Source organism: Habropoda laboriosa, unplaced genomic scaffold (genome assembly GCF_001263275.1).
Source record: "Habropoda laboriosa isolate 0110345459 unplaced genomic scaffold, ASM126327v1 scaffold15, whole genome shotgun sequence".
Classification (NCBI taxonomy): Eukaryota; Metazoa; Arthropoda; class Insecta; order Hymenoptera; family Apidae; genus Habropoda; species Habropoda laboriosa.
Window position 1 is genome coordinate 1,239,371 of NW_017100141.1, and position 24,122 is coordinate 1,263,492.

The 24,122-nt window shown below is 39.0% G+C and overlaps 5 protein-coding genes across 9 annotated transcripts; 1 reads left to right on the forward strand and 4 right to left on the reverse strand.

Moving 5' to 3' along the window:
- The first annotated feature begins 556 nt into the window (after positions 1-556).
- On the forward strand, positions 557-3,367 carry LOC108571000 (tyrosine decarboxylase-like). Its single transcript, XM_017932961.1, has 4 exons — positions 557-739; positions 1,010-1,222; positions 1,740-3,196; positions 3,295-3,367. Exons 2-4 carry the CDS (start codon positions 1,022-1,024, stop codon positions 3,299-3,301), a joined length of 1,665 nt encoding a protein of 554 aa, XP_017788450.1. The 5' UTR covers positions 557-739; positions 1,010-1,021; the 3' UTR covers positions 3,302-3,367.
- A 1,439-nt stretch (positions 3,368-4,806) lies between these two features.
- Positions 4,807-5,361, reverse strand: LOC108571116 (peptidyl-prolyl cis-trans isomerase H). The gene has a single exon (XM_017933095.1). It carries the CDS (start codon positions 5,359-5,361, stop codon positions 4,807-4,809), a length of 555 nt encoding a protein of 184 aa, XP_017788584.1.
- Positions 5,362-6,743: 1,382 nt separating this feature from the next.
- LOC108571221 (zinc finger protein 420-like) lies at positions 6,744-9,521 on the reverse strand. The gene has a single exon (XM_017933224.1). The coding sequence runs from the start codon at positions 9,519-9,521 to the stop codon at positions 6,744-6,746; it is 2,778 nt and encodes a 925-aa protein (XP_017788713.1).
- A 947-nt stretch (positions 9,522-10,468) lies between these two features.
- LOC108571293 (cGMP-dependent protein kinase 1) lies at positions 10,469-13,399 on the reverse strand. Its single transcript, XM_017933298.1, has 11 exons — positions 13,056-13,399; positions 12,844-12,986; positions 12,629-12,766; positions 12,373-12,542; positions 12,058-12,302; positions 11,659-11,970; positions 11,282-11,513; positions 11,091-11,197; positions 10,768-11,007; positions 10,635-10,701; positions 10,469-10,564 (listed from the first exon to the last, which is right to left on the reverse strand). The coding sequence occupies exons 1-11, from the start codon at positions 13,226-13,228 to the stop codon at positions 10,469-10,471; spliced, it is 1,923 nt and encodes a 640-aa protein (XP_017788787.1). The 5' UTR covers positions 13,229-13,399.
- Positions 13,400-13,825: 426 nt separating this feature from the next.
- Positions 13,826-23,123, reverse strand: LOC108571570 (cGMP-dependent protein kinase, isozyme 1-like). 5 transcript variants are annotated; one of them, XM_017933644.1, is made up of 14 exons: positions 22,657-23,123; positions 17,519-17,676; positions 17,379-17,450; positions 16,754-17,007; positions 16,521-16,663; positions 16,318-16,455; positions 16,066-16,244; positions 15,756-16,003; positions 15,356-15,679; positions 15,044-15,275; positions 14,854-14,960; positions 14,536-14,775; positions 14,324-14,390; positions 13,826-14,229 (listed from the first exon to the last, which is right to left on the reverse strand). In XM_017933644.1, the coding sequence occupies exons 2-14, from the start codon at positions 17,627-17,629 to the stop codon at positions 14,134-14,136; spliced, it is 2,211 nt and encodes a 736-aa protein (XP_017789133.1). In that variant the 5' UTR covers positions 17,630-17,676; positions 22,657-23,123; the 3' UTR covers positions 13,826-14,133. The 5 variants fall into 5 exon arrangements, with proteins under 5 accessions (XP_017789133.1, XP_017789148.1, XP_017789164.1 ...); XM_017933659.1 differs by lacking the exon at positions 22,657-23,123 and adding an exon at positions 21,284-21,444; XM_017933675.1 differs by lacking the exon at positions 22,657-23,123 and adding an exon at positions 21,372-21,429.
- Positions 23,124-24,122: the final 999 nt, after the last annotated feature.

The window sequence follows — 24,122 nt, forward strand, 5'->3', positions numbered from 1 at the left end:
CAATCGAAACTTCAAATTTCAAGTCGATTTCGGAAATCTGGCGATCGAATGATCGACGCAAAGTATATCTCTCATTTTCACTTCTTTTCCCTTTTTTTTTTTCTTTTACCAAGAAGTTGAAACGATAGAAGAATATTTTACAATTTGAAATTTTGACAAAATTACTTTTGGCAAAAAAAATATTTTCGAAAGAGCGTAGATGTGCGTGTTTAAACGAGAAATGACGACGGTTATAAAAAAACGTGTGGGAGGAAGAAGGGCGACTAAATTTAAGCGAACGATTTTAACGGGAAGTGCGATGAAATTTGAAGGGTTCGCGAAAAAAGTTCCCGATGGGGTGAGAATCCTTTTTTCGTCGCGAGGGTTTTGCGTAACGAGGCGCGTCACGATCACCGTCGCAGACCACAATGAAGTAGTCCAGGTAAATTAAAAAAAAATACGTTCACGATCACCGAAGCTCCGCCTTAATTTTATCTGCGTGAAGCAGGGATGTACGAAGAGGAGGCGCGCATAAAACTGACCGGCGCTTTAGCAGGTGCTACCAGTCTCCGTTCCAACGCGGAACATACCTGTTACGCGAAGCGTTCCCACCAAGCGGAGGAGCCGCGCTCTGCGAGACGAACATTTGAATACAAGAGACGGATAGTCGGTAAAATTCGACGAAATAAATCGATCCGAAGTGATACACGTCGTCAAAGTGGATTCGTTATTCTTCTCGTCCGGTGATTGAAAGGAACAAGTGAGTGAAACACAATTTGGAATTATAAAATCATTCCAACTACGCGATCTTCGTAAGGAAAGGAAATTTTTAAAAAAAATCGTACAAAATGTATCACGCAAGCATTTCTCCGGCAGCGAATGACGTTTGTTTCATCGGTATAATACACGATAAATGGCGGTGAAAAATGTCACGATCGAGTACACACGGCACACAAGTGAACGTGCTTAATCAAACACTCGAGTTTCATTGGCACGCATTAATCCGTCTCTCCTTCGAATTCCATTCCAGCCGGCGATTAACATGAACATCGATGAGTTTCAACTACGCGGCAAGGAGATGATCGAGTACATCTGCGAGTATCTACGCACTCTCGAAGGAAAAAGGGTGACAGCGAACGTGGACCCCGGCTATCTAAGGCCCATGCTGCCTAAAGAGGCGCCAGCTAAGGGTGAATCATGGGACGCCATAATGAGGGACGTCGACAGTAAAATAATGCCCGGGGTAAGTGTAAACCGCGGGCTCGATTATCGATCCATCCTCATTGATTCTGGCCTCTTTCGACGTTAATAATATTCGCGAATACGAAAAAATAGGAAAAAGTAGTGGAGCGTGAATCAACCCCGTCAGACCACCCCCCTCTTTTGTGCCATCAAATTTATCTATTACATCCTTTTAACACCAGGTTTACCGACATTTCTTCTATATACCTGTCTCGACCGACACGCGCCAAATTCACGCGTCAACGAAACCGCGCATTTTCTTTAAAAAACAACATTAAACGTTATCAACTTATAAACTATGTGATATTACATATTTATAAGGGTTTCTGTAATTTTCCAAATGCGTGAAAATCACGCGTTCCGTAAACCCGCTGTTAAAATACCAAGTAGAACCAAGAATATTAACATTATTCCTCACTATCCGAATCCTCACTATTCCTCTCGTCAAAAACCAGAGGTTTGACTGTAAAAAAAATTGGCAGAAATTGCCGCTAAAGGTACGCCTGACGGTTTTTCAGATCACCCACTGGCAACATCCGCGTTTTCACGCCTACTTCCCAGCAGGCAACTCGTTCCCCTCGATCCTCGGGGACATGCTATCCGACGCAATCGGCTGCATAGGTTTCTCTTGGGCGTCGAGCCCGGCCTGCACGGAACTGGAAACGATCGTTCTCGACTGGTACGCCAAAGCGATAGACCTTCCGCCGGAGTTCCTGGCCGAGCACAAGAGCTCGAAGGGCGGCGGTGTGATACAAGGGTCCGCATCTGAGTGTATTCTGGTCACGATGCTCGCTGCCCGTACCCAAGCGATCCGTACGTTGAAGGAACAGGACCCTAACACCGAGGATTCAGCCTTTCTACCTCGATTGGTCGCCTATTGTTCCACCGAGGCTCATTCCTGCGTGGAGAAAGCGGCGATGATCGGTCTGGTGAAGCTTCGCGTGTTAGAACCCGACGAGAAAGGTTCTCTGCGTGGTAAACGATTGGAATCAGCGATCAGAGAAGACGTGTCCAACGGTTTAGTACCGTTCTTCGTCTCCACCACACTCGGAACAACCGGATCGTGTTCGTTCGATAATCTCGTCGAGATCGGTCCTATATGCAAACTTTATCCAAACATCTGGCTACACGTGGACGGTGCTTACGCTGGGAACGCGTTCATTTGCCCGGAAATGAGACCTTTCATGGCTGGTATCGAGCATGCTGATTCATTCAACACAAATCCCAACAAGTGGTTGCTCGTCAACTTCGATTGTTCTTGCCTATGGGTCAGAGACAGAGTGAAGCTTACGTCGGCGCTCGTTGTCAATCCTTTGTACCTTCAACACGCCAAGTCTGGAGAATCCATCGATTATCGTCACTGGGGTATTCCTTTAAGTAGACGATTTAGAGCGTTGAAATTATGGTTCGTTATGAGATCCTATGGAATCACCGGATTACAGAAGTACATAAGAAATCATATCAGATTGGCGAGGAGATTCGAGACTCTGATGAGGAGAGACAAGAGATTCGAGATCACCAACGACGTCAGAGTAGGTTTGGTGTGCTTCAGGTTGAAGGAGAGCGACGAGATCAATCAGGAGTTGTTGGCAAATATCAACGCGTCTGGAAGACTTCATATGATCCCTGCTAGAGTGATGGGCAAGTACATATTGAGATTCTGCGTCATCAAAGAGAACGCCACAGAGGACGACATAGATTACGCCGTGGACGTGATCGAGGAGCATGCTACAGAGGTGATGCTCGCTCATTACGAGGGCACGGAGGACGAGTTCAGAGCGAAGGGACCCAAGAGTCCTGCCGCATTGGACAAGAAGCTCGTGCGGAAGTTCAGCTTCACCAGGAGCGTAACCAGAGACGTGTACAAGAGATCTATCTCCAAGTCGAGCCTTCACGACGGCGCTACGCCTATTATGGTCGTCGATGATAATTCTCAGGTCGACACCATCGAGGAAGACGTTTTCTGCAACAGCAGGTAGACCGCACCTCAGCTCACGGTACCTAAGAAGAGGGACCAGCTGCTATCGCTGCCGTGAGCTGCTGTCGATTATGATCGGTGTAATGTTGTTTCAGGTCGTGACGTTCCCGATGATGATATCCAGACGATTCGTGATTTAGATGATAGGAAAGTCTCTCGAAACCGGCCGTTCTTGTCTGGATTAACACGGCTACGTGAACGTATATCGTTGTTTTTTAGGGAACGACCAATATTACGACAGAGATTCACTTTCCAAAAGTTCAAGTCCACGCGAACTGGAAAAGATGTACGCTAGTACGTCAAAAGCATGACTATATTGTATATCAAGATAGCGTTTCATTGAGATGTAAAGAACTAAAAGTTGCTTGGTTGGCTGGTCAGTTATTTTTTGAAACGGTGATAGTTGAAGGAAGGTTTTGTAGGAAGACCTTCCCCTCGAGAAGATTGGCAAATCGTTTGGGAATTTGCCTTTCCACGCACGATTTTCTGCAACGTAAGTGCTAAACTGGAATTTTACATTTATTCCGCAAGCAACCAAAGCGAGAGATTTAATGTGCTGACGAGAAGAATCGTACGCACGTATGTAGGTACTGTACTAGTTTACTTTCGTTCTTTTTCTTTTCTAAACGAGAAAGGGTGTATAGTGAACGTGTAAGAATAATTGTATATCGTAGTATAAGCAGCAATTTATCGATTCGTGTAACAATTCCGAGATATTAAAGATTGATATGTAGCTATGCAGAAATAAGACTCACTGTTAAGTACATCGATTGTCTCTCTTAGGCTATCAGTTTATATATAACGTGAAATTATTTAATGAACGAACTATGTACGAATGAACGATTAGTCTCTCTGATTAGTTTTATTGTAAATTAGATACGAAATGAAGACCTAACGTTCACGGTTCGAGTTTTCACAGTCGACACACTGATCATAGTGTTTCTAGATCACACACAGATTACGTGTATTACATTTCAGTGTTTCCACTTTCCGGAATGATCGATATGATATATCAGACGCGTGTGGATTTTTATCCGGCGTACACGCAATGTGTAGATTGTACAAAATATTTATTTCGTATGTAAATTGAGAACGTAATAAAATTGAAGTTCGTAAAATGATAACTTCTTTCGTTTCGTTTTTATTCTATCACCATTTTTCTACTTCGTTAAAATTATCAGGTAGAAAATCAGGCTCCAATTCACTAACATTTAAGTACCAATAAACGGGGTCTTGATAGCCAATCTCTGTTACCAAGAAATTAAATTTTTTTCAATCACCATTTTTCTACTTCGTTAAAATTATCAGGTAGAAAATCAGGCTCCAATTCACTAACATTTAAGTACCAATAAACAGGGTCTTGATAGCCAATCTCTGTTACCAAGAGATTATATTTCTTACAAGCCAAGGGCAATATGAAATACAGGCAGCCCTGAGATCAATAAGTAATTACAATCATGATTAATTATTAGCTTAAATTGTAATTATGCCTCATTGAAATGTATGTATCGAAAAGATGTTTAAATGGAACGAGGTGTTTTGATGGAAATATTATCTCTTGAAAAACATAGTATAATTCTTATATCATATTTTTTACATCTAATTTGTTACATTTGTCCGCATTGAGATATTGTCACAGGAATTTTTGGTTTATTGTTTGGCCCTGTGGGAACATTCTCCACTTTTCTCATAACCAGAAGTCCATCTATCACTTTTCCAAAAACAACGTGCTTGCCATCCAAGAAATTACACTTGGCACATGTTATGAAAAACTGACAGCCATTAGTGTCTTTGCCGCTGTTGGCCATAGATAACAATCCAGGTGAGTCGTGTTTTAATGTGAAATTCTCATCAGGAAAGGTTCTACCACCGTAGATACTTATGACTCCAGTACCATCGCCGTTCACAAAATCACCACCTTGGATCATGAAGTCTTTGATAACTCTATGAAATATGGCACCTTTGAAACCTAATGGTACACCATCCTTTCTGCATTCCCCGGTGCAGAACTGTCGAAAATTTTCCGAGGTTTTTGGACAAACATCCTCGAATAATTCGAAAATCATTCGCCCTATCTCTGTAGTACCCACAGACACATCGAAAAATACCACTGGGTTATTTGGATTTCGAAGTTGAGCTTGAATCTGGTTCCAAGTTGGCATATTTGTGCGTTTCGATTAAAAACTTCGAAAATTTGTCTTCTTTTATTATAGTATCGTTTATCTTCAAGACATTTATATGTTAAAACGACGCAGCGGCGACATAACCTCTTTAACTGATGCGACTATTTACAGCTCGATGTTTGAGGTTAAAGAGTTTGCTTCGAACTTGATTCTTTTTCACTTATTGTCGTATAATTTAAACACACTTGCCTTTATGCAATTAAAAATTACATTTATAGCGTAGTTACTTGTTTATGCAACGTTAAAGTACAATGTGTCGAACGTTGCACGAATACTTCGTCAGACTGATCATAAACGCGGGAGAAACGTGAAGTATAGGTTAACCTTTAATATCGAACATAATTTTCAAACAATCCGAGAGATGCTTTTATCAATATGTATCGTAAATAAAATTATTTTTCATTATATACTAAAAGTTGTTACATAAATTACACTACCATTAATAATAAAATCACGTGTATATAAAATGTACTTTTGTCAGTTCTTTTAAATATTAGTACTTACTTTTTTGACGAATGTTCTTTGAAATTTAATAACCAGTTATCGAAATCATATAACACATTACATTGTAACTGAAAAATATAATTGTAAACTAGGATTGATAACACGCAATTGTATTTCGTCCCGGCATCAACACGTGACAAACTAATTCTCCAACTTTACTTTAATAAAACGCGCGATAATACGAAATACAAAGGGCGAAGGAAAAATATATGCAATGCGATGTTAAAAAAATGTGCTTTTTGATATAAAATGAAAGATAAATGTAGAAAATAAAATGCTTTTTATTTTTTTATTGCACCCCTACATTGCACATTCTACATTTTATGTGTCATTTGGCTCACAATTAGTTACAATTTACGCATCGTAAAATGATGCGTAAATTCAAAGAACCAAGTAATTTGTTAAACTGCATTATTAAAGCAAAACTACATAATCATGAGATTATTAATTTTTACGATATGTTTTCTGTTTATCTTTAAGACAATCAGTAATGTGCTGTACATAATATATAAATCATCATTTATATTTTATTTTAATACATGTACAATATTTTAACACATGTATAGTGTATGACCTAAATGTGCAAAAAGCATTTCGGAGAAAGAAAAACAAAGTAATTAAAAATGTATAAATATAATTGAAATTCCCTGTTTTTTTAAATATCAGTGCGTTTTTAAGACACATAGAAAATTGGTGCTTTACTACTACTGTTGGAAACAATACTTATATACCTATATTTAGCAATTTTTTTTTCCAAGGACATAAGACATGTTCAAATTCATCAAATTCATCATTTTCTACATAGTCACGTTAATAGCATAAGAATATCACAAACTTGGATAATAAAGTAACAATAATTATATATGAATTTTTACGTGTTCCATCAACACGTTTTTATCAGTAAAATCTTCCCCACAAATACCACAAACTAATTCCTCTCCATCATCACTTTCTTGTTGATGATACTGTACAACTTGTATTACAGCTGTTTCAGCTGCTCCTTGATTCTTCATATCTTGATCCTGCCTAGTTGAATGGTGAGTTACCATATTCATAGGTAAATCACTATTGCTTATTTGTGCAATTTGACTTGAAAAATTTTCATGGCTCTGAGGATTTGGTAATGCCAAAACAGGCAATGATTCATTTTGCTTTGATATTAAATGTAAAGTATTAGCCTGCTTTGAAGTTTGTATTAAATGCATTGCAGTTATTTCATTATGACTGGTTGTAGAGTGAAGTGCACTTCCTTCTGGTTCTGTAGAGACTATATGAGCTGTATTGTTCTGTTTATCTATAGTAATCATATTTAAAGATTCCCTATGATTATGATTAGTTTGGGAAATATGCATATTTTCATTTTGCTTTTCATCAACTAGTAATTGTACATTTTCAGTTTTAAGTTCGGATATTTCAATATAATTTTCATTACGTTTTTCTGTAGTAACTACAAGGAAAGTATTATTCTGTTTATCATCTAAAATTTGTTGATCATCTGATTTATCTGCATCTGTAATAGATAAAAGTGCTTCATTTTCCTCTGTTTTAGTAATTATACGATTTCCATTCCCCTGTTTTTCTTGTAAGTTAGTACTTGCAGATGTCTTTGTTTTTTTTTTTACTGGCTTAGTTTTTGGTGCATTATTATTTGTTTTAGCTTTTGCTTCTGCTATCATCTGGTCTGAATGCTTAACAATGTGTGCACACAGTTCATCCCTATCTTGATTTAAAGCACCACATATAGGACAGAGGAAAGGAGGTCCAGTTACTTCAGTTTCATTTTTCCCTGCAGCATGAACCCATCGAACATGTTCTCTTAAAACAACTTTTTGATTAAATGCTCTTGAACACAGAGGGCAAACATGAGGTCTTTCTCCTGTGTGTATGCGTTCATGCTTCCTTAAAGTTCCTCCATCTCTAAATGCTTTCCAACAAAATTTACAACCATATGGTCTTTCTCCAGTATGAGTTCTATGATGTATCAAATAGCCCTGTCTAGAAGAAAATGTCTTGGAACATGTATCACAATGAAAATGTGCAGGACTTCCAGCATGAGTTCTACCATGTTCCCAAAGTCCCTGACGGGATACAAAACTTTTACCACATTCTGTACAAGTAAATGGAGAATCACCAGGATGTGCAGACAATCTGTGTTCATCCAACTGATTTTGTTTTTCAAATTGAGCTCCACATACTTCACAAGAATGAGTTTTTTTTCTATGAATCCATTGATGTCTGAACATCTTTTGCTTAGTTGTAAATTTTTTGCTACATTCAGAACATGCATGTTTACCCCATTTATTATTGGGTGTACCTTGTTCTATATTATTTTGCATGAGTTTCTTTGCACAAGTTGTTTGATGAGTTGCCAAATGATTGCCATCTTGAAATTGTTTATCACAATATTCACATTCAATTGGCATGTTCCAGTTCTTGGATGCATGAATTTTTTCATGTGATACCAATGCTGTTGCACGGGAAAAACTAATTCCACAATGTCTACAAGTATGTTGCTTTACATCATTTGTTTCAACTTCCACATAATCCTTTCTATCTTCACCACTGTATGGTAAAGATTCAACTTTCACCATTGTGTCAGTATTATTAAATGAGCTTAATGAAAGATTGTATTGCTGTGTGACTTGATTATTTATATTATTTTGTTGCGTATATTCAAATTGTGTTACTTCTCCATTTGGCATTACAGTAAATTCATGTAAAGTGTCTATTTTTTCTTCAGGATTAGATATTGTATTAACCGTTGACTGTTCATTTTGAAAGTTATAAGATGGAACTGTCCAATGAACTGTGTCATAATTCTGAACAGTCTGTACAGATGAAGATGGCACTTGATTGTTTGGGGATTCTGTTACATTTTCAGACCATTTTCTGAATGTTTCCTCTGACTGTGACACATTATTACCCTGTGACTGCATAATGGCACGTCCAGCAACATATGTATGAATCTTCATATGGTTAGATAAACTAGAAGGCCTCTGAAAATCTGCACCGCACATTGTGCACTTATGAGGTCTTTCTACTTGATGCACTTGTAACATATGACATCTCAAATTACTTTTCGAACGAAATAAGTTGCCACAAGTTCTACATGCATGAGGACGATCTACTTGATGACAAACCATATGATTGTTTAAATCTATTTTTCTTTCAAATCTTTCCCCACAAGTCATACACGACAACTTAGTTGCATTACAAGTGGTATGATGTTTTGTCATATCTGCTTGTGTATAAACATTTGCACAATTTGGACAAGATACTTTTTTATCTTCAAAACAAGGGTACATCCCTCCAAGCTGCCGGAGGGCTTCCACAGCCATAGATTCATCATCTCCTGATGTGTATTGCTGTTGTTCTTCTTGTTTAATATATATAGGATATACTACACGATTTTCATCTTCCTCATCAGACTGTTCTGCTAAAATTTCAACTGCAACTTGTGCTTCTGTAATGCCAGAGTTAACATCTGTGACAGACACTTCAGTGAGTGGATCTGGTAGGACACATTCGTCAACAGGTTCACAAATCTCTTCATGAGATATAATATTATCTTGTATACTATCATGTACCCCAGAAAGAGGAAATGTAACATATTGCTCGTTTTCATGGGCTTCCATTATGTAGTTCTTTTGTAAAATGCTAACACATAATATTATGTATAACTTTTATAAACCTAGTTTCACCTCATGTTAAGTTAGGTCCTGTCATTACCGATAACCAAGCGGTACTTATTAATGTGTATAAAAGCATTACAAACAATTGTGTTATTTACACTTCACTGTTACGGTTTTTGTGTGGGCACTATTGTTAAAAAATATAATGCGTGTTTTTTGCACCGTAATTCAATACGACCTATTGTCAGGTCTTATCTTTATTGATTACAAACGAAGTTACGCCTATATTTATGATCTTCAAATTACTCACGAAACAATATACGTATATAATTTATTCTATCACTCGTAATTTATTTGTTATGTAAATTTATAAATTCACCATTCGAACGATGGTGTAACAAGGTTATTTGCACAGGAGTACAGCAAATCGTGCGCCACCTGAAGTTGTCGGCGTTCTTTGCGCAATGTCCAACAAGTTAAAATTTCGATATTTCAAAGGTGCCAATGAATCGCATTTACAAGCATTGAAATATTCATTGTAACAAATTATTGCACTTACCTACTTGACTTGACGACGTTGTTATTCAGAACTTTCACAAATAAGCACAATTATTCTTAAAAAGTAACCTTGAAATGGAAATAAAGTTCAATATTATCGATGTAGTATTCATTTTTATACACTTCATATCTACACTAGGAACACAACAAGCACACAGATGTTTAATTACATTTTACAAACATTCACACTTTTACAAACTACGAGAGATCTATGTAATATCTATATTACGCAATTAGCTAAAAATTTAAAAATACTAGCACTGTAGAAATACGTTCTTAACTTCGTTGTCAAATAAAAACTAAAGACCAATGTATTTAACAATAGATAATAGTTTAGTCAGTAGAAGGTCTAATATAAATTATATACAAAGTCAATTAAAGGGCAAAAATGATTAGAAGTTCGTATCCCAGTCAGAAAAATCGACTGGAGCAGTAGTATAATCAGGAGGATATTTATCGAAGTTCTTGAAATCAATGTGACTTCTCACCTAGAAATAAATCAGAGAATGAAGTTAGCTATCATTGAAACGTACAACCTTTTGACTAGTTTTTGTTTACCGTTGGAACAATAGGGGAAAGCATTGTTTGATTCTGTAACTCGTTCCAATGGAAATGATTGAACCACCTGAAATTAACTCACATAAATAAATACAGATAATAAACAAATTTTACGAACGTATTTATCAAATACCTATGATTACGAATATTATGGACACCGTTTCGCAAATAACCAAGTCTTTTGACTGGGTCATTATTCAAAAGTAATCCGATGAAATGTTTTGCCGCGCTTTTTATGGCGGGAGGAATAAGTGTAGCATCGAAGCCACGAATTATTTTATTATACATCGCCATATCGTCCACATCTTGGAAAGGTGTCCGATTCAGCATAATTTCGTACGTAACAATTCCAAGTGCCCAATAATCGACAGCACTTAATTAATAAAACAACAAATAATCATACATTTCATTCAATTGGAAATTTTCAAAAATCTGTTTCAACGTAAAAATGCGTACTTATTATACGATTTACTTTGAATGATTTCAGGAGCCAAATACTCCGGTGTACCCATGAATGTCTTCGTTTTATAAGCGCCGATATGTTTAGTGGATCCAAAATCAGTCTGTAAAAAAAAACAAAACAAAAACGATCAATCAGACAATACTTTTACAGTCAATTATTTTTAACTCGAATTGAAGAAACTTGCAAGCTTAGCGTAACCATGGCTATCGATCACTACGTTCTCTGGTTTTAGGTCTCTGTAAATAATACCCAACGAGTGAAGATGATTCAGCCCTTCCACGATACAAGCAACGATAAATCGAGCAGACGAATTGTCGAATCGACCATTTCTATGCAACGCTGTCCTTAAATCTCCGCCAAGACACACCTCCATTAAAAAGTAAATGTATCTCTTATCTTTGAAGGTTCTGTGTAATCTGTAACGAATATAGAGTTCTATTGTGTCCATTGTTATCGATAGAGATCGAATCTCTTAGTCATACTTTCTATTTTCCATTTTCTAGGTAAAAGCATTTCGCTGGTTTCTATTTTCATCGTATAAGAAGAGAACTACTGACTCACTTGCAGACAAAAGGAGAATTGCACAATTTCAAATTGTTCTTTTCGTTATAAATCAACTTCTGATATCCACCGTCGGTAATCAAACGTTTCTTCACCTTCTTCCTGGCAAAGCTAACATTGGGCATCGATTCTACTGTAACCAATTCCACTCTGCCGTAGCCACCTGCTCCGATTGTCCCTTCAGACTCCAAATCCGTCAGGGACAAATTTTGGAACTGCTCCTCCCAATGGTTCATCTCGGTTACACTCTGAGAAGTCTCCCATTTTCTGTTTCTAATCGAGTCCAATCCTCCAAGGAAATCCAGAAACGTTCTACAGTAAAAAAAGGTACGTAATTGAATTAAACAGAAGTCTAAAAACATTATTCCAGTACTTCGACGAGTATCATCTGTAATTTACTCTCTCTCGATGGTGAGACACTCTACTCCAGGAGACACAGCGATTACATTCGCCTGTCGACAAGTTTCTCCATCGTCGTACAATGCTTTCTCGCCAAAATAATCACCCTTGGACAGAGTAACCAGCTCTTGCTCCGTTGTAATCGTTCTGTACTTCGTCACTATCACGCTTCCAGCGTTTACGATGAAGAACTTGCTCCCGTGATCTCCTTCTCGTATCACGTACGAGTTAGCCGGATAGAATTCCTGAAGCAACAACAAGCAAACGATGTTTCTCATAGGTAAATACCTAAACTTCGATCATTATTCAACGTACCACCGCAATCAAGTCGCAGATCTTCAGAAGAGTTTCTTCTGGCAGATCTTTGAAAATCTCGATTCGACGAATCAGTTTCATATTGTATTCCAGGGTTTCCTCCTCGTCTCTCATCATTATCGCCTGGAACGCGTGCCTCTCAAGTATCCATATTTTGCCGTTCGTATTCACTGAGAAAAAAAACGAGTGTCTGGTCACTGAAAAGAAAATTCTAATGGTACTCTGTTTAAACGGTTTCCACGGATCGTTTTAATACCGTTTATAGAACAGAGTCTCTTCGTGTTGTAGAGTAAAGCCAGCTCTCCGAAGGCAACACCTGGACCGAAGCTACCGTGATACGTGGTGCCCACGTAGATTTCGAACGTTCCCTCCTCCGAGACGTACAAATGGGAACCTGTTGTGTCCAAGTCACCACCAATTTCGTTAGTGACTAATAACGTCATGTACTTGAGACACCGGAGGATTACTCACCGGTTTCACCTTCGTGAATGATCCGTGTGTTGGCTTTCACGCGATTAGGATACATCACCGAGATCAGCTTCTCTATACGCGACTCGTCCAGATCTTCGAGGAATTTGTTGCTCAAAATCGCGTCTTTGATTAGCTTTATCGTTCTGAAAGTTACGTCGAAACGTGAATTCGTCGCAATTAGGAGTAAAAAAGAAGAAAGGATGATTCTTTACTTTTCATTCTTCGCGAAGATCTTTGGCACGTGAGAAGGTACGTCCACATCGCCAACAACACCGTGTTTCCTCTGAAGGGATAATTCTCGGTAACATTCGTCTGTGTTTCGACGACGAGATCGAAAGAGGTTCACGTTGCTTCGAAAACCTATTTTCCAACAGAGATAATGCATGACGGAGCTTAAGAGAGGAGAGTTTAAGACACTGTAATTCTTGATATGTGATACTTTTAAGTTGAGTGTATTTTAGTTTTAAAATTGTTCTTTGAGATTATTCGTCGCTTGGTACTTTTCGAGAAGAATTATTCGCACTGAAATGGAAGAAAATTGGCGAAGTACACTGATCGAATTTCGAGTAATCACTGGGAATAGACTGACATTTAGTAAGAATGAGAGAATTGATTCATCTTATCGTGCATGGATGCGTGGCAAGCCACTCAATAAGTGATTATAACAGATGCGTTGATAAGTGTGATACTATCAATGGATTTTTCAATCCAATGCATTTTTTGTTCTATAAAAGAGAGTTATCTAAGAAATTTCCTGTTGAAATGACTACGTCACTTGGTTACACTTATGTTAATCTAATAGATAGTCTGATTTTTAATACCTCATGATCGTCACATTTATACACCATTTTTCTTTTTCTATTTAAATGAAGAATGGAATAAATGTTGTACTAGAATTAACAAGGCAATTTAGTAACTCAAGTATAAATTTATTATTAATCAGTAACATTATCATTATCATGGTTACAAGTATCATCGATCGTAGAGTATCTTTTTGTTCACTTTCGAGTCTAGAATACTCGTAATACGAAATTGCTACATAATTACAATATAACAACTTAGGTCAATTAGTGGGAATTTATCGTTGCTTGGAATGTTGCTAGCATAAATAGGAATTTTTCGTTGATAACATCTAAACTGAATGGAGATAACGCGATAATCATTCGACTATAGATAAAATTTTATTACAGGCGGGTTATTAAAAGTGTTTTTCTCAGCACTTCTGAGAATGCTATTGTTCCTTTCGACGAACGATTGTCGTGCGGCTGATCATGCCCTCGCTATTTCTCTTTAGAAGCTTGCGTCCCATCCGGAGTACTCGTCTGGAGGAACATTGCGATCCGGAGGATATCTCTCGAAGTTCCTCGTGTCGATTTGACTTCGCACCTGTAATTCGAAGGTAGAGTGGTATAACGATGCAATTCTAAATTAGAATTAACGAATTTTTTATAAATCAGATTTAAGGGGAAACTTTGCGAACCGTTGGAACTATCGGTGCAGGTAAAGCTAGTCTCTGCAACGCTTGCCATTTGAATCCACCGAACCATCTATGTAAAAAGAATTATCTTCGTTAGATGATTTAATTTTTTTTAAATAAATTTTATTAGTGATTTAATATTTTTTAAGTAAATTTTATCAACGATTCAATTGTTTAAAATAAATTTTGGTTACTTATTGTTTTAAATAGCTCACTTGTGGTCTCGAATGTCCTGAATGCCGTTTCTCTGGTACCCAAGGCGCTCGGAGTGATTCAGACGAAGAAGCTTCTTGATGAGACTGCTAGCATTTTTGCTAACTATACCAGGTATTCCAACCACTTCGATACCTTTCAGAATTCTATTATAAGTGGACATGTGATCGGAGCCCCTGAAGGGTGGTTTGCCAACGAGCAACTCGTGAGTTAGAATTCCAAGAGCCCAGTAATCTACAGCCCTTCAAGTGGACGAAGAAATTTTCAATAAATTAAAAAAAAAAAGTTTAAATCTACTTAAATCGATTTTAATCACTCACCTGTCGTGTCCTTTGTTCAAGATAATTTCTGGAGCAACATACTCAGGCGTCCCAGCGAAAGTCCACGTCTTCGATGGACCAATCTTCTTACTGAAACCGAAATCAACCTGGAAAGAAGGTCACAACGTTACCTTGAAATTCTTCAGATATTAATCAAACGTTGAGAAGTATTCTCTCATTTAAAAATCACCAATTTCAAGTATCCACGAGAGTCGAGCATAAGATTCTCCGGCTTCAAATCTCGATAAACGATGTTCAAGGAGTGCAGATGATCGAGAGCTTCAACGACGCAACCAACCATGAATTGTGCAGTCGCGTCGTCAAAATGTCGTCTCTTTTGTAAAGTTGTCCAGACATCTCCGCCAAGACAGACTTCCATCAGGAAGTACACGTACTTTCTGTCCTTGTAAGTCTGATAGAGTCTACGTATTTAAAAAATAAGATAAGATTCTTCCTGTTGAATACTCTGTAAAGAAGCTTATCCATCAAATTTGATACAGACTTGCATATGAACGGTGAATCACAAGCCTGCATGATGTGTTTCTCGTTCAACACGTGTTCCTGTTGCTGCTGCTCGACCATCACCTTCTTCTTCAGTTTCTTCAGCGCGAAGCTCTTATCAGAGTCTGATTTCAAGGTAACCAAATCAACTCTGCCAAATCCACCAACACCTAAAGTACCTCTGGTTTCCAGGTCGTCTAAAGTGACTTTCGAGTACTCGTTCGTCCATTTCTTCGGTGTCAGAGATCGTTTCTGCTTCTCGTACTCTGCTAACCAGTCCTTGTTGCGTATTTCATCGAGACCGCCCAAGTAGTTCAAGAAGGATCTGAAGTTTCGTTTGTCTCAAGAAAGAAGAATCTTTTTTTCCGTTTAATTTTTATCGATTATACACAGAAACTTACTGTCTGTCTAACGTTAAACATTCCACACCAGGTGCTAATGCAATGGCAGTGGCGTGTCTTCGATTTTCACCATCGTTACCGTACAGAGCCTTCTCACCGAAGTATTCACCCTTTCCAAGAACCACCAATTCTTCCTCGCCGCCGTATTCGGTGTCTTTGATGATTCGAACGTTTCCACCGCTGATTATGTAGAACTTCTCTCCCTTGTCTCCTTGCCGGACGATTTTAGCCCCAGAAGGGAAGAATTCCTAACAGAAACACGTATATTTTTCTCTTCTATAATTAATATCTAGTATTTAAATGTACTCACCACACGAATAAGATCAGAGATCTTGGCAAGAACGTGATCCTTCGGCTCAGGTAATTTCTGAAGGACGGAAACTTGTCTGAGGAACCGTATATTCCCTTCCAGTCTCTCCTGGGCGGTTTGCATCATCACTGTGAGAAACACTGATCTGTCGAGCACCCATACTTTTCCACCATCCTTCACTGAATGATAAATATACAAAAAATATTCCTCAATAAGTTATTTCATTTATTAAAAGATAAATCTTGTACGTACCGCTGATGGTTCGCAGTCTCTTGGTGTTGTAGAGCAAAGCAATTTCTCCGAATGCGACACTTGGACCGAAGCTTCGTTGGAACTTGTTGCCCTGATAGATGTCGAACTCTCCCTCCGCAGAGACGTAAAGATGTGATCCTGAAATATCGATAAAAACGAATATTTAAATCTATATTGAAACAAAGAAATATGTATAATCTTACCAATGTCTCCTTCGCGAATCACCAAAGTACTCGGTGGTATTTGTTTCGCGTACATGGCTGAAACCAACGCCTCCACTTGGTTCTCCTCAAGATTGCCAAGGAATTCGTTCTCCAAAATGGCCCTCTTAATCTGTCGTCTACTTCTGTAAACACGAAAAAGTTCGTATTCTCAGTACACCAACGTTTACAATTATCGCGGCATTAATAGAATTGCACTTTTTCACAGAAATTACTTGGCATCTTTCTCGTAAACGGGAATCGGTGCAGAGGGAGGAGTCGGAGTTTTGCCAATAATACCACCCCTTGGATTCGCTGGTTTATCAGAGCTGTCCGAGCTCCTGGCATCTTCCTGTTCATTCTCGTGATGCGTGGGAAGGTGATTATGGTTGCTCTTCTTCGGAGGTGGTGCCGGTGCTTTGCTTTTTCCATTGGAGTGCACCAGAGGAACTGTTCCATTGGACACAGTGGTACCAGGCAACGAGCGTATCTATGTTTTTTTAATCATTAACATGCTAGTTAAACACTTTAGACGCTCAATTTCATGTAAATAACGTCCAACAACGATTTACTCATACAATAATAACAATATTAGATCAGTTTCGTTTTATCTAATTCGATAACTGCACGGTATCAGGAAGAACGACGATTAAATTCCAAGATAAGAATATTCCTTACAAAGTCCTCCATCTTATGTCAGAAAGTTTCTTGAAAAAAAGAAAAAATTCCAAAAGTGAACCAGTCTATTAAGTGTATTAAATAATCGAGACACACTGAATTGCTTATCTGTTAACCAAGGTCTGTGAAACCGCGAAAACTGACCTGCCCTATCTAATTAGAGCAACATTTTCGTGTACTCACCACGCCGTGAGTCAGATCTGGTTCGCCGGACTGTTTGTAGCTCGACACAACCGGGCTCTTCGTATTATTGTTCTGCAAATAGACAAATAATAGAGAAATGTTTCACAATTACAGGTTTTTTGGAGAAATGATTCGCTCACCGTGCTCACGCCGTTCACATTGCTCGTTTCGTTGTTCCCTGGCAGAGGGGTGAGATTGATACTACCCGTCCGACCAAGGATAGTTGGCTTCGGGAAGCAGGAGAACTTCATCGTATCTTCTTCGTGCAAACCATGTCGAAAGCAGACTCTCTTTACTCCTGCAATTCGACAAACGATCGATCGATAAACTCGCACCGTCGATCACTATACACGACGATCTTTCTTCTTCGTTCTCAATGTAAACAACCGTGGTCGATTTACGCGTCGTCGATCGAGAGAATTCGCCTTTATCTTCATACTAATTTTCTCATTGTCGTTAATTAAGATAACAGCGATTTATCGTGGAAGAATAACGACACCGTCGCTCTTTATTGCGTTCTTTATTACGAAAATCGCGCGCACCGTCGATCCTCCAAGCGTGTGACAAATATTTGCACCAAGATTCCTTTCGTTTTTACAAACCTAACACTTCGCTTATCAATTCATTCCCGACCTGTTGTTTTCTTCTGAAAATTTCCGTTTTCGGAGGATGATCTATTATTGGGATCGTCGACTCGCGCAGAAGAAAAACACATACACACACACACGCAAAGAGGGAGAAAGAGAGTTATGCGAGTCACGAGCACGTGGCACGCTCGCTCCTGGTCACATGCTTATGCTAATGATCACCGATGCACGGCATATCGCGCGCTGACGTCACGATACATTAGCACATTCTCACGACGAGGATATTCTCGTTTCGCTCGACGTTCGCGAGCTGGACTGACTCTTTAACTTCTGCATCGAAAAATTTCCTCGTTGATCTGATTTCACTGTCGCCTCGAGGACAGACGTCACCTGCTCGTATCTTATCGTTCTGACTATCTAGCTCGAAAAACTGAAGGAAAAAAGTAGCAGTCCAAGTTGCACTTTTTTGTCAACAGTTCATAAACGATAATTTGCTGATTTTCTCCGTGTGACAGAGCTTGATTGCGTTTAATCGAGAGGTTTAACGAGCCTTGTGAATCGACCTTATCGATCCTCTGACGATATCTTGATTGTTTCTCTCGTCTTTGTTTGCTGTAGAAAAATTCGATTTTTCGATTGAATGCAGAACAAAATTCTACTGTTTTTCAATTTCGTTATTTTAGCAACTAATTCCAGCGTTTCAGAAATTAGACGTTTATCTGGTAAATTGGATCATTCGAAATTGGAGAATTATTAATCGATTTAATCGAACGATTGCGTAGAAGATGACATTGAACAGGTGGTAAAAGTTTGTGGAAATGGTAACGTAGCCTCGTTACAGCGAGCACCGTCGTTTATACAATATTAAGAGAATGATAAGGATGTTTGATTAGTCGTACGACGAGAATCTGCCTAAATATTTATCACTTGTTTACCGAGATGGTTGCAGCGTATTCCTAGAATCTATCGTGTTTCCAATAGGTTCCTATTATTTATCTTCCAGCAAAAAACCTTCTCAAGAAATCTAACAAATGCGTACTCCAATATTTAACCGGAGAAGAAACTGCAATTTCAAAAAATTCGTCGAAATTCTTCAACTTTCTTTGCTCTCCTTATCACTTTAATCCGCGAAACGATCTCCAAAGCAGTCGTCCACCTCGCAATTTCGCTAAATCAACGTAAAAGACGATAAACAAAGCGAAACGACGAAGATTGCGATCGAGAGTCGTTCACACGAACAGACAAAAGCATCTAGAAACTAGAAAATCGTCTCTTTCCGCCGCGATCGCATCTAACTGCGCCACGTTTATTTCCTGCTTCGTTAGAGGTCTTCGCAATTAACTCTTAATTTTACACGAAACGACCGAAGCCGTCTCTCTTTCGTTTGTCCTTTTTTCCTGCTTCCGTGTGTATACACGTACACGCAACGTGTCTGTTTTATTTTTTCCTCTTCGTTTTTTTACGTAATCACGAGGACGTTCCTCCGCGAGCACGCGCTCGCGTTTCGTAATTTTCCTTGCACAATGCTCGAGAAACGAATGTCGCTCGTTAAACACACGGAACGAGAAGCACGCGACCGATCATCGTCATCGCCATTATCATCTTAACGGACGAGAAAGAGAAGCGTACAAGTTGTTATTCCGATTTCACAACGATTGAGATCTCTCGTCGATGTTCGATCGCGGCAAATTGGGATTGCAGATGCACTTTTTTTTCTATCTCTCGGTTGTTCTTTATTGAATTATCGGTATTTATAGGTTGTGCAAGATATGCAACAGTCATCGTGAGTATCGAAGACATGTTGTTAGGATAAATGGAAAATTACGATGACACAGTGGATGGGAATTAACCCCTTAATCGATGACAACCTGTCAGACTCGTGGCAGAGATTCTGGCGAAGATGTGAGAAAAATAGTTATATCGGTAAGAAAAATTCATCGTAATCCTAATTTTCGTTTGAATTTGTATGACTAAGGATTGCTAAATGTTATTACTCTGTGATAGATTAGTTTTCGTTATCTGATGCAGTATTAAAACATTGAATGGCCGACACTTGGGTGCACAGTCGGAAAAGAAATCATAGGTTAAGGGGTTAAGTGAAATCGCGAAAGAAGAAGTGTCGATAAAGAAACTTTCCCAGTTTCCATTGTCACCAGTTGTAATTCCACGTTTCTTTTTTTCTTTCAGTTTGGGCAAATTGAATTAGGTGCTTGTTATCCTAAATATTTCCTCCGACGGCAATAATTATAGTAACAGACGTTCTACTTAGTGAGTATTCTTCGGGAGGAACAAGAATTACATTGTGGAAGAATGTCGAAAACGATTCCACGAAACGTCTTTTAAACACGTCCGAAAATTGTCGTCTGAAATTTGTTTACCGAGGACAAATAATTCCATATTCACTCGACCTCTCAAATATTCCCATTCGACTGATCAATAATGCCATTTTACGATCGGGAACCACGTAAGTACACTACCTTTTCTTCCTGTTTGAAAAGCAACACTTCTTTCAGCCGCGTTAATTCGCCAGGTGAATTTTACTCACACAGGCTCACACTCGTGTTTCTTTCTCTCTCGCGAATTTCGCGAATATCTGGAAACCGAGGAGGCATTTAAAAAAAAAAACTGCTGTTTAATTACTCGGTGGCGTTTAATCAACTGCAGGCGAGCGACGCAATTAACTCGAGACAATAATTGAGAGCACACGTGCTTCGGCTTACGTATTCTCATTCTCTCTTTTTCTCCAAGCGACACGTCCTCTCTTCTTAAATTGTACTGCTATTTTTACGCTCGAGTCGACATTATTTTCGTCCCGTTATCGTCTGTTTGATTTCTCATTAATTACCCTGTTTACCATGTCGCCTAATCGTTTTATCGCGACGTTCATCGACGAGACAAGGAAGAAGCGTTCCGTTCAATCAGCCGATATTTAACGATTCTTCGCGTCCAACTCTTTCAATTTTTCACGCTCGTTTCAACGTTTCATTTTGCAATTTTACCGACAGTTGCTCCTCTGTTAATCTTCGATTGCACAACGGGATTACTCAAGCTAGCAATAGAGCTGTACTCGCGAGCAGAAACGCGGAAATCTTATCGACGTTCCTCCCCATTCACTTGCAATCGAACATTATCGTCACGCGATTTCATTTTTACGGCTGATGTCTTTTCCGATTAGATCGCCGGATAGTGGCCTCCTCGAAGACCGTGTTCTTCGCTATTTTCGGTGCAAATTTCGCCTCGAAAATTACTCCGACCGTATTTTTCTGTCCGCTCAATTTCGCAGATTATTTCAGTGCAAGGTTCAATTTCGTCACTCACCTGTCGTTCGAACGTGGACGATTTTACCACAGAGAAGTTCGAGAACTCGTACGAATCTTAACAACCAAGTAGAATTTCGTGGAATTACCGTGTGATCCGATCGGGACACACTTTTCGAAGGTACGATCAGCTGCACTCGGTGAATTCGCGCATAAAACTGATGTCTCAAGTTCGACAAAGACGCAGAAATCTTATCTAGCCGATAACAAAGAGACGCAGTGTCAACAGGCAGGTACACGCACGGTCGTCTTATCTAACGAGTACTATTCTCTTTTCATTAATAAGGACGCTGTGCTCGTTTTTTCCGTTTTATCTGTCTCTCTGCTTGCTCATCCTGGCCTTCTCTTCCTGTTTATGCTCTGCAATAGCGTTTTCTCTACGTTTTTTCTCGTAAATTCTTCTTAGAGAAGCGTGCCTTCGTTCTCATTCGAAGGTGAAAAATGTATTGTTTTATCGTAATAAGTTCCTCCTGGCGATTCGTGCGAAAAAATCGGCCTCGAAATCACGACCTCGCGTCGTTTCCTTTCATTATTGAACATTCCTCCGAGAGATAACTTTTTTACGATAACTAACTGAATCTTCAGACTTAATAAAAAAAGACACGTAATAATTGCAATTTTTATCGAGTATCCCTATTTTAGTGTTCAATTTCGACTAATTTTTCCAAATTTGGACATCAGGTGTTTCTTCAATAGCTCGTCAGTTATGTTACAGTGAACGAAGATACGTTACTGTGTAACATTAGGTCACTGTGATATTACTTAAGTACAAGTTTAATGAATATCTATCGCAGATATTAAATTCCTCGGAGGACTTTCATCGGAACGCACCGTTTAATCACCGATCCTCCTGCAATTTTCCACGGCCGAGTTCCCGAAGGTGACGCTACGTGCTCCTCTATTTTCTATTTCCTTATCAACGAAACGACGGTCTCTTATCGTCGAACCAGTCACTTTTATCGTAACACGTCTATCGAACCTTCCTTTTCCCTCTTTTCTCCCCAACTGTTCGCGCTCACGGCGGAGGAAAACCGGACGTGCGTGTGCCTCGAACGAGAAAACCGTCAAAACTGACGTTTCCATCGACGATTATCGATCACACGAATGGTAAAAGCCCGTGGTAACACTTACGATCACCCGTCCAAGATGATTCATCGAGCAGGTGAACCGATTCCTGCTCCATTCCATCGACGAATCAACGAGGAAAATCGCGCCGGGAAAGATACGAGAACTCGTACGAAACGTGACAAACCATAACGAAATTCGCTAAGCACGTGAACGAAGAATGCTACAAATTATCTCTGATCTAATCTCCGTTCGACACATCGCCCTCCTGCCGCGACACATCGAACAAATAAACACATCTTTACTCACGTCTCTCGAACCGTTTTTACGGATCCTTCCGACGAACCGACTCTTTCTTCAACTCCTCGTTGGAAACTTCGTCTATCTTAGTATAAATATACTCCTTCACGAAATTACGAACACTAGAATCGACCAGCCACTTTCGAGATTCATTGTCCGTTACCAGGTCGCGATCTCACGTCGATCGATTATTCGCGATGGCTAGAAAGCGCGCTTTCATTTTTCACCTGTTTTTTCCTTTTTCTACTCCAGTCAACTTACGGTCACCTGGGCAAATTTTTCTCTGTGCGTGTCATTGAACGTGAAAAATCGGCGCGAAGGTTTGGTAAGAAGATTCTAACGCGCTTGTCGTCGACATTGTTCCTTTTTTAAATGATCTATAGCGGGCGATTTTTCGAGGAAGATCGAAGAGGAGACGCGTTAATCGAGAGATGGACTTTCGTTCGCGGAGTCCGCGGTGTTATCGACAGGCCGGTCTCAATGCCACTAGTTGAAAAACACGCGCGCGATTTCCGTCGTTGCGTGACAGTGGGGGTATGTAGGTAATTATTATCGTTTGGCACTTTATCCGTGGTATGCTTGCTCCTCCACGTGGAGTGGCTCAAACGATCGATACCGTCCAGCCGAATTCACCGGGAAAGTACATTTCCATTGGAACCTGTTCGATTTGATTGAGAGATAGGTTTCGTTGATAGGGGCATGGTCGGAGAACGAGATTTCGTTGGCTTGGGCAACTTCATTTCTTCGCATTCTCACGGCTTGTTTTTTGTTCGAAAGTTCGACGTGTGCGAGTGACGATGACTCGGTGATGATAAAGATGTCTCGAGGTTCGTCGGAGTGGGGACGGTTTTTGAAGCACAGGTGAATGTACGAAAATTTTTATTTTTCGGATGTTGCGTGGATCGAGTTGTCGAGTAACTTCGTTATGAAGGACTGAAAGAAGTTTTCTTGGGGCAAATTTCAAGTAGAAGCGAAAGCAGGAAAATTTTTCTTTTTCTTTTGGTACATTGTGTATATTAATTTGTCGAGTAACTTTGTTATTCAGCACTGAAACAAAATTTATTAGGGAAAATTTGAAAATGGATGTAAAAGTATGAAAACAAATTTATTAGGGCAAATTTGAAGTGGAGGTAAAAGTGGAATTTTTACTTTTTTTTTGGTACATTGTGTATATTACTTTGTCGAGTAACTTTGTTACTCAGGAATGAAATTTTATTAGGGCAAATTTGAAGTGGAGGTAAAAGCATGAAAATTTCACGACAAAATCATTCCTTTTCTATTATTTTTTTTTTTGGTACATTGTGTATATCAAGTTGTCAAATAACTTTGTTACTCAGGAATGAGAGAAATTTTATTAGGGCAAATTTGAAGTGGAGGTAAAAGTAGAATTTTTACTTTTTTTTTGGTACATTGTGTATATTAATTTGTCGAGTAACTTTGTTACTCAGGAATGAAAGAAATTTTATTAGGGCAAA

What these genes read in the sequence shown, in the direction of transcription:
- LOC108571293 (XM_017933298.1), bottom strand. Translation starts at nt 13,228, where the DNA reads ATGCATTATCTCTGTTGGAAAATAGGTTTTCGAAGCAACGTGAACCTC. An exon ending in AATTCTCCTTTTGTCTGCAA is followed by an intron (nt 11,514 to 11,658) that starts GTGAGTCAGTAG and finishes TATTCGTTACAG; the next exon opens with ATTACACAGAACCTTCAAAG. An exon ending in CATAATATTCGTAATCATAG is followed by an intron (nt 10,702 to 10,767) that starts GTATTTGATAAA and finishes AGTTAATTTCAG; the next exon opens with GTGGTTCAATCATTTCCATT.
- LOC108571570 (XM_017933644.1), bottom strand. Translation starts at nt 17,629, where the DNA reads ATGAAGTTCTCCTGCTTCCCGAAGCCAACTATCCTTGGTCGGACGGGT. An exon ending in TTGAACAAAGGACACGACAG is followed by an intron (nt 14,776 to 14,853) that starts GTGAGTGATTAA and finishes GTCCACTTGAAG; the next exon opens with GGCTGTAGATTACTGGGCTC. An exon ending in CTGCACCGATAGTTCCAACG is followed by an intron (nt 14,230 to 14,323) that starts GTTCGCAAAGTT and finishes TTCGAATTACAG; the next exon opens with GTGCGAAGTCAAATCGACAC.
- LOC108571221 (XM_017933224.1), bottom strand. Translation starts at nt 9,521, where the DNA reads ATGGAAGCCCATGAAAACGAGCAATATGTTACATTTCCTCTTTCTGGG.
- LOC108571116 (XM_017933095.1), bottom strand. Translation starts at nt 5,361, where the DNA reads ATGCCAACTTGGAACCAGATTCAAGCTCAACTTCGAAATCCAAATAAC.
- LOC108571000 (XM_017932961.1), top strand. Translation starts at nt 1,022, where the DNA reads ATGAACATCGATGAGTTTCAACTACGCGGCAAGGAGATGATCGAGTAC. An exon ending in ACAGTAAAATAATGCCCGGG is followed by an intron (nt 1,223 to 1,739) that starts GTAAGTGTAAAC and finishes ACGGTTTTTCAG; the next exon opens with ATCACCCACTGGCAACATCC.